The sequence below is a fragment of the Eurytemora carolleeae genome, unplaced genomic scaffold, assembly GCF_000591075.1.
Source record: "Eurytemora carolleeae unplaced genomic scaffold, Eaff_2.0 scaffold715, whole genome shotgun sequence".
Lineage (NCBI taxonomy): Eukaryota > Metazoa > Arthropoda > Copepoda > Calanoida > Temoridae > Eurytemora > Eurytemora carolleeae.
The window spans coordinates 33,926-51,163 of NW_019396723.1; the positions used below are offsets into that span (position 1 = coordinate 33,926).

Consider the following 17,238-nt stretch of genomic DNA (forward strand, 5'->3'; position numbering starts at 1 on the left):
GTCAAATATAAAGATTAAGGAAGATTAGTTTCTATACAGGGTTTTCTTCTGACCTACGCAAATCCGCTATACTCCACTTCAGACTTACGCCAAATCCACTATACTACACATCCGACCTACTAGCACGTGGTTTTACAGCTGCTAGATGGACTTGTGGCCGTAGCACTCGGCCCCCTAGCCTGTCCTAGCCGCGGCGCTCCGCCCAGAAGTTTTCTAAACTAACCTCAAATACTACAAAAATATACAGCTTGCGTGGGTCCGATATTGTAGTAGGTCAAAAGTTCAGTAGGGGGATGTTGTGCACAGACAAAGTAACATTACCGGTTACCTATAGTAAAATGAGTATATACCCAAATCCGGCAAGTAGGAGTACTTATCTATAGGGGATACCCCGAATTACCAACGAAGGCTGAATAAGTAAAAAACCCATCAAATCAAATTAAATCCAATCAATCAAATCATAAGGTTTAGGGATTGCTTTAGGCTCCTTTATACATCAACCATCATTACGGATAAATACAGGCTAAGCTACACAAACAGGAGAAGATACGAAATAGCAATGTGAGAACAAATTTTATTGAAATAAATCTGATCAGCTGATCCAAACTTGAAGAAAATACAAGATTCCCACTTTACAAAAAAAAAATATACATAGATCACTAGATGTTATTTAGCTAGAAAATTGAATCTTTGCTTAAAAAATATCCTTTTGATGGTAACATATTATATAGTACAAAAATGGGTAGAAAAAATCTCGTATTTTGGAAGTATCGATATCATCACTGGTAATTTTCAATACAATAATATCAATCAAATTATTTTTTTCCAAAATAAGTGCAGGTTTATAAGGCACCATCTGACTTACTATTGTATCAAAAAATATTTGAATGTGCCTGGAATGTCAAGTTAATATCACCGAGTTGTAACATTAGAATCTTAATCATAGAGATATACATAATCTAGTCTTCTTATTGTATCCAAGCTTTCCTATTTTATCTCATTATGAACACGTAGCTTCTGCATCCATTGAATCCTACAATAAACGTATTAAGTACAGTGTTTCAATCTAGACACAGTCATCGGTAATCGGTTAATAGTTTTAAATATCATCTTTACTAAATTAATAGCTGTGCTATGCAGTGCAAATTTCCAGAAGAGTGTAACAACGTGTTGCGAGTTGTTGAAAATACACGCAGCCTTGACTGTCATTGTAATACAAGTGACCTTTTCCTTCAAGAGGGGCATGACCAATGTACGTTGGTATCCTTGAAACTTTGATCTCCGCAACAATGACGTAAATTTTATCTCTCTAAATCTTGACAATTTTTAATTGCTGTTTCTCCTGATATTTGAGTTGCGGATTGACACAGAACAATGCATGGATAACATTCTTAACATACAATGAATGGATGACATTCATGACATACAACGTACAGATGGTATTCATGACATACATTGATAAATGAAATTCATTGCATACAATGAATAGATGACATTCATGACATACAATGGATAGATAACATTCATGACATACAATGGGTGGATGATATTCATGACATATAATAAATAGATGACATTCATGTCATACAAGGGATAGATGACATTCATGACATGCAATGGATGGATGACATTCATGACATGCAATGTATGGATAACATTCATGAAATACAATGGAAAGATGACATTCATGAAATACAATGAATGGACGACATTCATGACATACAATGGAAAGATGACTTCAAAACATATAATAAATAGATGGCATTCATGTCATACAATGATGGATGACATTCATGGCATACAATGGATGAATAACATTCATGACATACAATGGATGGATAACATTCATGAAATACATTACATTCATGACATACAATTGATGGATGACTATCATGGCATACAATGGATAGAATAAAAGAAAAACTGATGCAAGAAATATTTATGCTCGTATCGCAAAAATAATCAAATCTGAATGATGATATCTGATGACATTTTCATGTTTCAACTTAAGAAGGATACGATGTATATTTATGGAATGAGTTTTAAAGATTATGGAATGAAAGTACAGTACAGTACAGTACAGACCTGGCAGTGTTTAAATCTTCTCCTTTCCTCATTCTTGATATAACCATCAGAGACACCTTAAAGAAATGATAAAATGTGAGAATAATTGTCAAACAATATTTGGATTTAGTTTCAACACAATATTTCTATTTTCAAAAATTTGAAAACTTAATTCATTTTACAATTGCAAAGAAGAAGTGTGGAATACTGATAAAAATGGTCGGGGGAGGTCTAACCACTTTAATAAAAGATGATTTTTTTTAAAATAAAAAATGTGACCTCGTGCTCTTTGAAATGGGTGGATGTCGTCCTCAATGAATCTATCTTTGCAGCAACACTCATCAGACAGGTGGTGATGTAACCAATTCTAAAAGTAGTTTATTAGCATTATTATTTTACTTAAGGGGATGGTGGAGATGTCCTATTTGATGTCCCTCAGTACCAATTTTCCATTTTTTGGGCTGTAGGTCTAATTTGTGTTCTAATTTCTAAGAATAAAAAATTAGACGAGTAATTGACCTCTAATGACAAATAGAAAATGTTTTAACTATGGCTTTATGCATATCAAACGAAAGCTAGGAACCCAGGCAATACACTAGCAGCAACGAATCCAGTGTTCGACTTTTTAATGACCTTCAATGAAATCTAATGACCTCCAAATTGAAAATGATTTAACTATGCCTAGAAAAAACAATTAAAGATCAACATGCACGATTCACCTTCGCCTAAGAAAAATTTGATAAGACCGCCATGTCTCTCTGGAAAGAGGAAGCTCAGACAAAGGATTAAAATTGTCAGAATTAAATGCTTTTCTAGACATGAACATAACGACATCTTCCTTCCAGTTGTTCAGATAAAGGTTAAAAGGGTACCAATATGTGAATCTGACATGCAACTGTTTCCAGTCACTTGAATTATTACGTCAACAGTCCCTTTAATTGAATAAATTATTTTTCAACAAAGAATGTCTTTCTTATTTCTCAGAGGCAAATATGTTTCTAATCATTCTAAAAATAACAAGTTTTTCTAAAGGTTTTTCTTATCTTAAGTTTTAAAGAAGAAAAAACTAATGTTTTTCAAGAGAAACTACATGTAAAAGCGAGTGTTCGCGAAAAATGAAAGGGGGTATAGACTTACGGCGAAAAATAAGCACTTTAGATCGCTACTAATCTTACTTCTATCTGTTGTGTCTGTAAGTAGAAAATTGTTAAAAACGACTCATACTAAAAGCGTAGCGTCCATACAAATTCAGAAAGTTGAAAAAAAAACTAATTATTCAGATATTACAACCAATAGTCATCGATTATTTTTCGACGCATTCGTATATAGTTGATATATTATAATATTTCTTTATTTTTGATTTGATAGTTAATTTTGAAAACACTTATTCCTGTTTCGAGGATTTTTTGTAATGAAGACGACATTTTCATATTTTCCAGGAATGTTCGATAATCCAGCGCCAGCCAATTACTTAAAAAAAACAGGATCAAAACTATTATGACTAACTAAATACGAATGCGTTGAAAAATAATCGATGACTATTGTTTGCATTATTTGAATTATTTGTTTGAAATTAAATTGATTATTTTACGATCCGAGTCGTATATTGCAACTTTCTGAATTTGTATGGACTCTTCGTTTTTAACAATTTTCATCTGATAGACGCAACAGATAGAAGTAAGATTAGTAGCGATCAAAAGCGCTTATTTTTTGCCTTAAGCCTATACCCCCTTTAATTTTTTGCGAACACTTCCTTCATGAGATATAAGTTAAAGTATATAAAAGAAAATTTTTACTACAATTAATTGTTAACTAGCAAATAATAAATTATACAACTGCACCTACCTGCATGTGTGACATTTAATGAAGATGACGCACTGTTCACTCTTGCAATCCAGACGACCCTTTACAGACCATTTCCGCCCTGTAAATCAGGATTGCCAAATAAAATGTTAACCAAGATTACTTAAAAGATATCCTATTGCAGGGGAAATTAACTCAAAAACTAACACTTCAGTAAGTATTAATCCAACAAAAATTATCTTATGAAGACTAAATTACCTGAGCTGAAAACTTTAGAATGGTGGATATCGGGATTAATGCTTGATCCTCTTTTTTTGATAATCTCAAGATTAACATAATCTTGCAAGATAATCTTAACAGTGTATGAAAAACGATAAAATTCAAATTAATATTTAATCATCTGAGAAACTGTAGCAGCCAATCAGAGAAAAGCGGGCAACCAATGAGAGAACAGAAATATCCTCATTGGAGAAAACAATTAACGGATATCCAAGGAGAGAGAAAAAGAGTGGATTAGGACAAAAATGAAAAGTTTCCACAGTGGATATTCGGATCAAGAATTCAGGATTAAAGTTTATCCATTCTAAAGTTCCCAGCTCAGAGCTGGGAACTTTAGAATAGGATATCCTTAATCCCGATCGGTTAATTAATCTGGAGATTAATAACAACTATTATTTATTCCGGAGATTAAGAAAAAGAGGAGATTAAGTATTAATCCCGATATCCACCATTCAAAAGTTCCCAGCTCTGCTGAATTATTTCTAGAATCTAAGTTTACACATTTAACTGTTAAATTAGAGAATATCGATAATTTCTTTTCTAGTATTTTAAACAAACAGTTTCCCGCATTTCTGGTGAAATCTATAATGTAGGAACAAAGTGATATTAACATTTTTACTATTCAATGCCGTAATTATTATTATTATTATAAAAGAACAGTTTAATTTATTTTCTATTTTATTTCTATTTTACCTTATAAATGCGTAAATGCTAAAAAATTGACATTGATATGAATTCAAGTTTGTGTCTCAAAACCAGGATATGTTCCAAAAACGCGACAAGAGCAGAAATGCTGTATTTGTTTCTAAATAGGGATATGTTCGAAAATGAAATCATAATCAAAAAATAATTCTTATACATTACTATTAATTTAAAATTGACATTTAATTGTTTCAATTTGTAGTTTTAGCTATTTTTAAATTCTTTGATTAATACGGACGTATACCGAGCCTTGAGTATTGGCTGAGAGTAGAGAGCCTTGAGTTCTGGCAAGAGATAGAGATAGATATGTTCTCATTAGACTTTGAGTAGAGTTATCATTGAAGTTATAGCATCTAGATTTACTACAGTCCTATTTGATGTACCTCAGTACCAATTTTCCATTTTTTGGGCTGTAGGTCTAATTTGTGTTCTAATTTCTAAGAATAAAAAATTAGACGAGTAATTGACCTCTAATAACAAATAGAAAATGTTTAAACTATGGCTTTATGCATATCAAACGAACGCTAGGAACCCAGGCAATACATTAGCAGCAACGAATCCAGTGTTCGACTTTTTAATGACCTTCAATGAAATCTAATGACCTCCAAATTGAAAATGATTTAACTATGCCTAGAAAAAAACAATTAAAGATCAACATGTGCGATTCTCCTTTGCCTTTAATAAGATCGCAATGTCTCTCTGAACAGAGGCATAAAGAGAATAGAATATATATTAGACAATCCCTTTCAGCCTGAAATGGGAGTTCAAAGTGTACAAATCATGTAAATGTTCACAAATTATATGCAGTAGAGTACATTAGTACAGTATGTTCCCTAGACTATCCATTTCAATTTCTAATTTCTAAAAGCTGTTAAATAAACTTTATAAAATTAATTAGGTGAATAAAAAGCATCATTTGATTTATAGTTAAAACGGAAAATCATCGTTTGTAAAGTGAAAGGCATAGAGTCTATGTGAAACCAGCCTATTTCATAATTTTGGTTTCTTTTAATATTAATTTTAGGTTTTCTATAAAAGATATTCCAGGGCCCAAGAGATTATATAGCACAAATATGTGAAGTACAGCTGCAGTATGGAAACAGCACAACAAAATTGCCGTTTCATAATTTTTTCTAGTAAATTCCACTCTAATATATATTCTATTCTCTTTGATTAAAATTGTCAGAATTTGTATGGACTCTTCGTTTTTAACAATTTTATAAATGCGAAAATGCGAAAAAATTGACATTAATATGAATTCAAGTATATGTCTCAAAACCAGGATATGTTCCAAAAACGCGACAAGAGCTGAAATGCTGTATTTGTTTCAAAATAGGGATATGTTAGAAAATGAAAGCATAATCAAAAAATAATTCTTACACCTTACTATTAGTTTAAAATTGACATTTAATGTTTAAATTTATAATTTTAGCCATTTTTAATGAATGTATGGTGTAGTTTTGTTCGGCTCGGCTTGGATTTAAAGATATATGCATATATATGCAGATTTGGCCCATTTATAACACTGAATGTTAGAGCTTTACCCCAGACCGGATTACCTGAATGTTCTACTATTCTTCCTTCAACCATTAAACTACAGGTGTAGCAGTTTATTTCATGAATCTTGTGACAACCCCAGCTGCGGGTCTCCTAATAATTATTCTTATAACCATTTTAGTTTTATTAAAACATTTATCTTTTAACCAATAATTTTATAACTTTAAGAAAAGGAATTTTTCAAAGCTTTTTCAGTATTTTAACCATAACTCTGAAACTTTCACCAATGGGTATATTTTTTTCAATTAACCCCCGAACTTGATTTTTTGTTAGTTTGATCAAGTTAAAATTTAAAAACTGAGAACTGGGAACACTTATATCTGGCAGCACATACACAACTTGGAATACCTTCTCGATTCCAAATGCTTTGTTAAACTTCTTTGTAAACCGGTTTGATATCTCTGTGAAAGCATCAATCAGGTCATCTGTAGTGTCCTAGGAAAATTATTTAAGATTTTATTAATTCGATTCATTCATGACTTGTGCTTTTATCTGAATCAAATTAATTCATATACATTATGTAGACATCCTTATAGACTAAAAATTTCACTAAATGGTTATTAAATCCATTCTATATCTTTGAAAATGAAATGAAATGTCTATTTAATGGCACATAAATATTTTTAGATCATAAAGCACTACCCACCTGAGAACTGTCAGGCCCAATCTCCTGCAACGATGTTTTGATAGTCATCAGTACCAACATGAAGCTATTAAGATGGAAGAAAGTATCATTGACTCTAAACTTCTGCTGGACCACAGTCTTATCTCCTGAAACAAATTGTATTATCAACATTGTAATATTACTTAAAGTAAATGGAGGTTAGTGATAAGGATCTTACCGCTGATAAAAAATTCCAGTGCATATCCATTGATGGGAAGTTTCTCAAGTTTGGGCAAAGCTTCAGTGACCAACTCCCTCCTCAGATTTGACGAGAGTGTATCAATAGTATCATCTGATATACTGGTCACACCAGCCAATTCTGCTAGTGGGTCAACAAAACCTGTGTCAGGGCAATCATGTTTCAGACCAGACAATGGTAGCACAGATTTGTAGTGAGGTTTGTAGAAAAGATTTGCAGCTGTATGCAGAAATTCGTGATAAATCGAATAAATGGACTTGTTGTAGTTATCTACAGATGCTTGTATGTCTGCTGGAAGGGGAGGTAAGGCTTCTTTTTTGCTAGGAGCTGGAACCATCCCAAACATATAGTTGAGAACTAGGACAAGAGTTCGCAGAGATTTCTCTGTGATCTCCTGCTTACTGTTCCTGGTGATTAAACTGTGCAGAACACCCTCCTAGAGATCAGATTAGATTTCATATTTCAAGGAAATAAAGAACTTGTGAATGATAAGTAAGAATTAAACTTGTTATGGGTCTTGTATAAATAATTAAAATATTAAATTACTCATGACTTTCCATTGAAACTTTTATGTAAATATGAAAGTAATTTTAACCTGTAGTAAATGGCAGAACGCAAAGTTGTAAGGTTCATGGAAGGAGAGATGAGTTACAATCCCTGAAAAACCACGAGCATGTCCGGCTTCATCTAAGTAGTCCTGCGCCAGGAGAAATTCTACCGCAAACAGGAAGAAAATCTGCAGCTGAGTAATAATGCTCTCGTTCCTTAGAACTAGAAGTGGATTATTCAAGCTTCCCAAAGCTTTGGCTATGGCATCTTTTCTGTCTTCTGGAGACTGGGTATCACTTGTTAGTAAGAACAACCTCAGAATCTTTGAGATGGAGGTGGGACTGTTCCCTGATATAAGAGGTAAATTGCTGTTCATCAGTCTTGCTATCTTAGATTCTCGGATTCCAAAGAAAATCACATTTCCCTAGTCACAAGGTTGTCATTTTAAAAAAACAACAATTAGAAAACATGTGTTACATGCAAATCAAAAAAATGCAGATAAAATATAAAAACAAATTAAATTGATCATTACTCAGGGTCTATATTCTATAAATACCATTTTCAGAAGAAAAAAAACTTGCCTGTTGATCAAATCCTCTCCTGCCTGCCCTGCCAGAACATTGATGGTAGTTCAAGCTGTTTAAAAAAACAGAATCCCCAGCAAATACAACAGTTTGACATGGCATATGTATGCCTTGGGCAAGGGTAGTGGTGCAAACAACTAGATTTAGAAACTTCTCTCTGAACAACATCTCAGTTGTTGATCTCATCTTGCTATTATTACCCGCATGGTGGTATGACATACCATATTTCATTAACTCCATGTACTCTTTTTTAACTAGCTTCAGGTTGGACATAATATTGAACATGGAGTCCCTATCAAGGTTGTTTGGTCCGACAAGTGTTTGCAGAGGGAACTCTTGATAAAGACTCATTAGCTTCTCGTAGGGAGAGATATCATCTACACTGGTAATTGCAAGGGAAACTGCATTTACATTTTTCCTCGTTTTCTCCGACTCTGCAGCCTCATTTTTCTTCTTCTTTATGATTTTCTTCATTGCCTTCTCAATCTTCTCTTTATTTGCCTGTTTCTTCTGATATTCTTGTGTATTCTTAATTTCCTCTATTTCTTCCTCAAATGTATCACTAACTTCTGCAGGAAGACGGACACAGTATCCTCTATCAAATGTGAAGACTAGAGCAGGCAGCATATTTTTCTTCTGAAGCGTTTTCACTAGTGCAGGGAAGTAATCAATAAGATAGTTTCTTTCATCATAAATCCCGGCTTGATCCTTCAAACATATTTTGAAGTAAAAGACAATAGAAACCTAAAGAAATTGTCTAAACAACTGCATTAAAAGAATAGAGATCAGTTATATGAATATTAAATTGTTTATGCGAATCCTCAACTTTAATGATGAACTGTTATGATGTAACATGGGCAGGGGAGATTATTTTCCGTTTCTCATTGAATCAAAAATTAAGAATGAAATCATTGGAAACCTTCCAAATAAAATAAAATCAGAACAATAGAAATAAGAGCATTTCTGAGGTGAAAATGTTAAAATTCAGCTTCAAAAATTCCTTAGTGAGTCCAGGAAAGTGAGTGATAACTTCATTCAGCTTCTCCATGTTTGCCTGGCTATTCTCAAGCTTCAAAATGAATGAACTGATTGAAGAATTAAATATCTGAATATCTGCTCTATCCAGGAACCTGTTTCTCGGAAATAGCATGAGAGGATCCACATTTTGGACAGCATCAACCCCAAACTTGTCAGCCATTACATCAAACAAGTCTAGACATTCAGATGGAGAGAATGTCATGCACTCTGGAAAACTTCCTTTATTCAATAATTCTTGAGCATTGAGGTAGGAGATAGGGTGTACATAAGTGATTCCATCAGTTCCATCCTCATCACTGTAATACTTGTATTTCACAAGATCTGAGTGACGTTCTATCTTACCACTCTCTGGAATCATCCTGACCTTGTAAGACCTTCTCATCTCCCCCCTGCCACTAGCTCTATCCATCTCTTCCTTATAGTTCTCTAGAGTCTGCAACCAATTTAGCAGATCCTGAACATATTAAGTGTGTGTAGAAAAAAAACTTTATTTTTTTGTTTATGCAGAGGCCAAATTTAAAGAATTTGAGCCGCGGCTTAAATTTGAGGCGAGGCTTAAAATGTTTCAATGTTTCAAGATTTAAGCCCGCACTCTATTGAAACCGGTTTTTGGCGGATTTGAGAAGCGGCTCAAATTCATTAAATTCAGACTCAGGGTAGTTAAAATTGATCCTACCTTTGGGTTCTGCACAGTAGCGGAGAGTGCAATTACAGGACATCTAAAATACAAGTATCAGAGAAAAAGATTTGGCACTTCTAATGTTCATAACAAAATATCCAGCATGGGTTTAACTCACAAAAACCATTAATTATAAAAAAAAATCTTTGACTGCTTTTTCAATGCATGCGCGTATCTGAACATACGTTTCCAAAGATATTTCACAAAATTAGAGTTCTCCATTGGATCAGGATTTACCTGATCAGACTTAGAATGTTCTCCCAAACCTCTCCTCGGGACTCTCCACCAATATTATGAATCTCATCAACGATAACATATCTGAGCTTCTTGGTCCACTGAAACTGTATGGGACACAAGAGAAGGATTTCCAAACACTCTGGTACAGTAATCAGAATCTGACAGTCTGTTGTGTTAAACCTATGATAAGGAAGGGTCTGAGTTAAGTTCTGTTAGTAGAAAATCAAATTTCTTTTGACAAAATGCAATTGAGCAGGATTTACATCTAAATATATGTTCTTTTTCAAACCACAATCTGAGAGATTTGAATTTATTATGAATTCTTTCACGTCTTTGATAAATGCAGTCTTAATTTACTCATTTCCCAGGAGCCAAAGATGTTTAATTCACAGCAGTAACTTAAACTGTGCACAAATTAAAGATTAGGAAAGAGGGGTATTTATAAAATTTCTAAGCATTGATGATGACAAATATTGTCCACTTCCTGTGTCCGAATTTAATGAATTTGAGTCGCGTCTTAAAAATACTAATTTCTTTAAAAAAAAAATACATCTGTAAGGGTGGACTACTTCAATTCACAACAAAAAATGTTAAAGAACCCCAAACTAACCTGTAATCTCGAGTGAAAGTACCGTAAACACTTTTCCCAGGAGGCAAGTTCTGTTTCCTAAAGTTGTAAGAATGAAAAACATTGCAGATGGTCTGGGGGGGTTCATAACGGGGCCTCTTTATCAGATTTCATTTCAAATTAGTTCAAATTAGATTAAAACTATTAATTAAAACTATCAATACATTTAAACAAATTAACCATGGATGACATAGGAACATTAAATTGTAAAATCATTTATTTACCAAAAGAAGTTAGTTTTCAATTTACCTTTTGCTGAAACGTGCACACACTGTTGCGGCAACTTAACAGTAAAATTTTAGGAGATATATTTTAATTAAAGTATCATAAACAGAAAGATAAATTTTCCCAGTCTTTTAACTATATTCTTTTACAATTAAGAAAAATTTTGCTTTACAGAAAAATGACTTGATGCTGTTTATACTTCTATTAACAACTTTCAGATAGATTTTAAAATGAGCCACACATAACCGGTGATAAGAATTACCTTGATTAACTAGGGCTTTAGTAGGAGCAACAAAGACAGCCACCCCATCATCACTTTCCCTGAGCACGCTTTCCATAGCATAATATGCAGCATAGGTCTTACCAGAGGAGGTAGGAGCAATTATAAGGGCTGACTCCTGAACACATACAGGACAATGTATTATTCAATGCATTGAGAGAGAAAATATTGGGTCTTCTCATTTGCCTTTTGGCAATTTTCCGCAAAAAACAAACTTAAATTATGTCATATTCTTTTCATACATATAAACATGGCAGTTTTTACGGCCATATTTCTTATCCCTTCTGATAAAAAAAGGATGAGGCAATTTTTCAAAATATGTAAAACTTTGGAAATAAACCTACCCTAGCATCAATTGCATCAAAGATGTCCCTCTGCCATAAGTCAGGGTTAAAGTTCACTCTGGGATCAGATTCATTTGGGGCAGTCTTAGTAATGTACTTCTCCATTTTCTTTAGTTGATATCTAGAAAAATGGACATTCACATAATAAATTGTTAACACTAAAATCCTGGAAAAATATGTTGTGACAAAAAAATATAAATGTAAGAAAAAGTACCTGATGAAATTTCCTGTTCCCTTTTCTGATTGTGGTTCAGCCTTACTCTTATTGATCTAATAAAAAGTTTGTTTTCAGTATTCCTTTATAGTCACCTCCCTTCCCCAAATGTAAATTTACTCCATAAGGAAAAAAGAAACCTAGTGAAAATTCAAAAACTATATCTTTTTAATGTGATTAATACATTGTCATCTTTGAATTCAGCTCACAATAGCAAAAATAGTTGCATTTGACTTATTTCACGGATTTTTTTTTTGGAAAAAGAATGATATTGTTTTTATTTCAGAGATCAGAGAAGGACGAATATTTACTCAAGACATTAAAGTGGATTTCATTTAGTTTTTCTTTCTATAATCACATTACAGTTTGAACTTTTGTTTAAATAACCTATACCAATAACATTAACTCAATCTCCGTTGATCAGCACTATTGGGAATTTTTTGATTAAAAATCAGTGAAGTTTAGACGCTCGAATTTTTTGAAACTATTGGTCATTTGAGTTTCTTTCATTCTGTCCATGTAAACTTTCCCTGCTCACCTTGTCTTGCTTACTGCAGGTGGAAGCTTTAACAGCTTTCTTGGAACCTGGTCCAGAATCGTTTTCAACAGCTTGAGAAGCTAATCCTGCACCCAACTCTTCACAATCTGGTACATATTTCATCATAATTAAAACAAACGATGATTATTTTATTGTTTTTAGCAAGATGCATCACTTAAAATACACATTTTGTAATAATGCAAGAAAACTACAGCTTAAACTTGGCAGAATTTCTTAAAAATTTGGCAGAATTGTTTCCAATTTAGAGAAATTGAGGTGGTTCAGAATGCCTGACCCAAATTAGTTCTGTTGAGGAATGGTGCAGAACTCTCTGAATTTGTTGTTTAAAATGTTCAAATCTTACCTATCTCCTTAGTATACTTGACAACATCCTCCATGAGTTCAGGTTTGAACTCTTTGATAACATTGATGTTATTCTTTATATGAAGCAGCATCTTGATCTTGGTGGCATCAGAGGGGTTTTCCTTCCATGCTTTGTACCTAGTTTAAACAGTGTTCAGAATCTAGATCCACATAATAATGCGCTCCTTAGATTCAGATCGTGTAAAATATGCAGATCTACGTATCCCAATCCAAAGACAAATGGTAAAATATCAACCCAAAAAACTTGTAGACTCAAATATTTTGGTGGGTCCTAAGCACTGGTGTTGGTCAATGGGCAACGTTCGGAGAAACCAAATGCTTAGGTAAGATCTTTCATTTTACGGCAGATTCAGACCCCTGATCAAGAAACCCATAAAAGCATAATATTGCAATACCTGAGCTTAAGTATACTGTAAACTAGCTTCTGAATAAGAGGAGTAAAACTTGCCTTTAACTCATTATCATCCTACAAAAACTTATATTCTTACAGGGAGGAGATATATTATGAAGAAAATTCCAAACGATTTAAAAGAAATTTATGTTAAGTTGATTCTGCTACTTGGTGAGATGTTACAATAGTAAAAAATTTCAAATATGTAATGTTCTATTGTAGATAGAATAAAACATAATAATATGCAATGCGAAGCTTTCTTATTTTTACCTTTTCAATGTCAGCCAAAACCTTCTTGTTTTGTTTCTGCCCTGCCTTGCCTTGCAAAGAGGAGAGTTGGGCCTGAAGGTTTGAGAGTTTAATCTTAAGCTCTTGAAGAACATCTTCTTGTTCTTTAACACCTTCCTTCCTGCACATCTTCACCCTCTCCTCCAACTTACTGTACCCGCTCTTCACATCACTCACCAGCTAATTTACAAATAAAATTTCAGATATTATTAGAATTCTTGCAGAACACCACAAACCTTTTTTCTCAGTAGTTCAATGGCGCTTCCACTTGTCTTGGCCTCCTTTTCTTTTTTCTTATCCACTTTCTAATAACAATTAAATTCAAATAATATTCAGAGTTTAAAATGAGGAAGTTAATTTCTGGAGAATAATGTCCTCCCCTCCATATTGGGAAAACTTTGTTGTTTAATTGCTGAATTGTAGCTTTTGGGATATTTTTTATGTGTAAATTGGAGTTTATTTAGCTGGCATAAAGAGTTCCCTAAAAATTTGGGATATTGTTTATGTGTAAATTGGAGTTTATTTAGCTGGCATAAAGAGTTCCCTAAAAATTTGGGATATTGTTTATGTGTAAATTGGAGTTTATTTAGCTGGCATAAAAATTCCCTAAAAATTTGGGATATTGTTTATGTGTAAATTGGAGTTTATTTAGCTGAAGAGTTCCCTAAAAATTTGGGATATTGTTTATGTGTAAATTGGAGTTTATTTAGCTGAAGAGTTCCCTAAAAATTTGGGATATTGTTTATGTGTAAATTGGAGTTTATTTAGCTGAAGAGTTCCCTAAACATTTGTATTCTATGATGTAACTTAAAGTTAAAGGGTGAGAGTTTTAATCCTTGGATATTTATACCTTACAAATAATAGGATCGTCCTTGATGTTTGATCCTTCAAGGGACTCCCCATATCTTTGCATAAATCTGGAGTACATCTGACCAGACTTACCACCTTAAAGGAACAGTTGTTTATCAAGTAACCCTCTATTCAAAGAAGGGCATACCCTATTCTCAAGGATACCCTCCAACTTTTATCTGCTAAATGAGATCGTTTCTCCAGCCTAAAACATGCCTAAAACTGATAATGTTTCCATTGTTTCTGTTGGAGAAATTTGCATGTCAATTTTGCCAAGTGACACAAACATTCTTGATCAGTTACTTCTTTTATTTATTCTTGATCCAACAATGCTTTTGAGGGATCATTGTGAATCAGACATGCCACTCTGTAAATGGTAGGTCACATAAAATTATGTTTTCAGCCCCGTTTTAAGCATCAAATCTAAATTAGAATAAACTTTATATCACTCCTCTATATATACTTACGATCTAATTTTTTTCTTCAGTTTTACACTTTCACATATATTTATTGAACGAAAGATTATAAACAAATAAATATCTAAAACGATTAACCGGCAATTAAACTAAAATACACTATAGAATATTACTTACTGTCTTTACAAAAGATTATGTTTGGTTAAGAATATTACTTACTACACTACTACTGGTTATGCATAGTTAAAACTATTAATTACTGTACTTCCTTATGTTTATTTTTAGTTAAGATTTAAGAATATTACTTGTTGTAGCTACTACTAATTATTCTTATTTTAGGATATTACTTCATGTAGTTACTACTGATTTTTCTTAGTCAAGAATAATACTTACTGTAACTACAACTGATTGTACTTATTTGAAGATATTACTTAATTTAGTTACTACTGAATACTGATTATTCTTATTCTTAGTTAAGAATATCACTTACTGTAGTTACTACAGAGTATTCTTGTTTAAGGAGATTACTTACTGTAGTTGCTACTGATTATTCTTAGTTAAGAATATCACTTACTGTAGCTACTACTGATTATTCTTATTTGAGGATATTACTTACTTTAGCTACTACTGATTATTCTTGTTTGAGGATATTACTTACTGTAGTTCTACTGCTACTACTAATTATTATTATTTGAGGATATTACTTACTGTAGCTACTACTGATTATTCTTATTTGAGGATATTACTTACTTTAGCTACTACTGATTATTCTTGTTTGAGGATATTACTTACTGTAGTTTTCACTGATTATTCTTAGTTAAGAATATCACTTACTGTAGTTACTACTGATTATTCTTATTTGAGGATATTACTTACTGTAGTTACTACTGCTTATTCTTTGTTCAGAATATGACTTACTGTAGTTACTACTGATTATTCTTATTTGAGGATATTACTTACTGTAACAACTACTGATTTTTCTTGTTTATGGATATTACTTAGTGTAGCTACTAATGATTATTCTTATTTGAGAATATTACTTACTTTAGCTACTACAGATTATTCTTATTTGAGGATATTACTTACTGTAGCTACTACTGATTATTCTTATTTTAGGATATTACTTACTGTAGCTACTACTGATTATTCTTCTTTGAGGATATTACTTACTGTAGTTTTCACTGATTATTCTTAGTTAAAATATCACTTACTGTAGTTACTACTGATTATTCTTATTTGAGGATATTACTTACTGTAGCTACTACTGATTATTCTTATTTGAGGATATTACTTACTGTAGTTACTGCCATTCTTTATCCTGTCAAACTCAGAAGATATTTTCTTGTTACTGTGCCAATGCTTTTCTTCATCGAACTGCTTGTACCTGTTCAGAAATCAACAAGTGAACATACATACCAGGGAAAATACAAGTGAAGAAATTAAAAGTAACAAAATAATGAAATAGCGACATATTAAGATGATCTGAAAAAAAATTCGCGTTTAAAAAACTAGCTGTACAATTTCATTAGATTTTCCAAAGCGTAAAGCCTGCGATATACCTCGGTTGTAAATTGTTTGTAGCAGGTATAATTCTATCCTGTGGGAACCAGTCCAGTACTTCCTGCAATTAAAAACATGGAACCCTCCTTATTCTGGCATCTTTGATATGGTGCTAGAAGCTATCGACACCAAAAATTACAAATCCATGTGGAACTCGTTAAATCAAGAGCATTTTCAGGTCTAAAGTTAAACATAACTGTAGTCTTATCAGTTTATTCTGTGTTTTTTAACCGTAAAGTTTTGGCCTCCAAATTTTCTGACCTTACTTACACAGTCATAAACCAAAATTCAAAGCCTTTAGTCCAGAAGAAGTTTAACCTGTAGCTTATAAATCAACTTGTTAAGTAAAATAGGAATGTGTACACAGTAAAAATCCTGTGATTCATGTTTACCAGAGTCCGAAATTAATAAAGAACCTGTCAAATCTTTCGTTGGGATGTTTAGAAAGATGAAAATTTCCCTGTATGATAATTGAAGGACTGCAGTATGGTTTTGGTGAATTATTAATTAAACAATATTAAAGGATTGATAAACTTGAAGCCAAGGATCCTAATTAAACAATATTAAAGGATTGATAAATTTGAAGCTTAGGATCCTAATAAACAATATATTAAAGGATTGATAAATTTGAAGCCAAGGATCCTAATAAACAATATTTAAGGATTGATAAACTTGAAGCCAAGGATCCTAATTAAACAATATTAAAGGATTGATAAACTTGAAGCCAAGGATCCTAATTAAACAATATTAAAGGATTGATAAACTT

At 32.6% G+C, this 17,238-nt stretch overlaps 2 protein-coding genes across 3 annotated transcripts in view; one reads left to right on the plus strand and one right to left on the minus strand.

Moving 5' to 3' along the window:
* The window catches only part of LOC111707808 (uncharacterized), a 37,739-nt gene that overhangs the window by 3,029 nt on the left and 17,472 nt on the right, over positions 1–17,238 (plus strand). The gene's annotated exons all lie outside the window — the stretch shown is intronic.
* LOC111707807 (probable ATP-dependent RNA helicase DDX60) overlaps positions 563–17,238 on the minus strand; it is an 18,795-nt gene continuing 2,119 nt past the window's right edge. The window contains exons 3-28 of the mRNA XM_023480966.1: positions 16,472–16,533; positions 16,208–16,296; positions 14,498–14,592; positions 13,884–13,952; positions 13,630–13,827; positions 13,364–13,434; positions 12,949–13,085; positions 12,585–12,691; positions 12,047–12,102; positions 11,833–11,953; positions 11,471–11,606; positions 11,233–11,266; positions 10,966–11,022; positions 10,356–10,535; positions 10,116–10,158; positions 9,402–9,893; positions 8,399–9,109; positions 7,864–8,241; positions 7,248–7,704; positions 7,052–7,176; positions 6,754–6,840; positions 6,408–6,498; positions 3,910–3,988; positions 2,344–2,431; positions 2,086–2,141; positions 563–1,033 (exon numbers count right to left, since the gene is read on the minus strand). Of these exons, the coding sequence (XP_023336734.1) occupies positions 988–1,033; positions 2,086–2,141; positions 2,344–2,431; positions 3,910–3,988; positions 6,408–6,498; positions 6,754–6,840; positions 7,052–7,176; positions 7,248–7,704; positions 7,864–8,241; positions 8,399–9,109; positions 9,402–9,893; positions 10,116–10,158; positions 10,356–10,535; positions 10,966–11,022; positions 11,233–11,266; positions 11,471–11,606; positions 11,833–11,953; positions 12,047–12,102; positions 12,585–12,691; positions 12,949–13,085; positions 13,364–13,434; positions 13,630–13,827; positions 13,884–13,952; positions 14,498–14,575 (3,897 nt within the window). The 5' untranslated portion in view covers positions 14,576–14,592; positions 16,208–16,296; positions 16,472–16,533 and the 3' untranslated portion in view covers positions 563–987. The remainder of the gene's footprint in view (positions 1,034–2,085; positions 2,142–2,343; positions 2,432–3,909; positions 3,989–6,407; positions 6,499–6,753; positions 6,841–7,051; positions 7,177–7,247; positions 7,705–7,863; positions 8,242–8,398; positions 9,110–9,401; positions 9,894–10,115; positions 10,159–10,355; positions 10,536–10,965; positions 11,023–11,232; positions 11,267–11,470; positions 11,607–11,832; positions 11,954–12,046; positions 12,103–12,584; positions 12,692–12,948; positions 13,086–13,363; positions 13,435–13,629; positions 13,828–13,883; positions 13,953–14,497; positions 14,593–16,207; positions 16,297–16,471; positions 16,534–17,238) is intronic.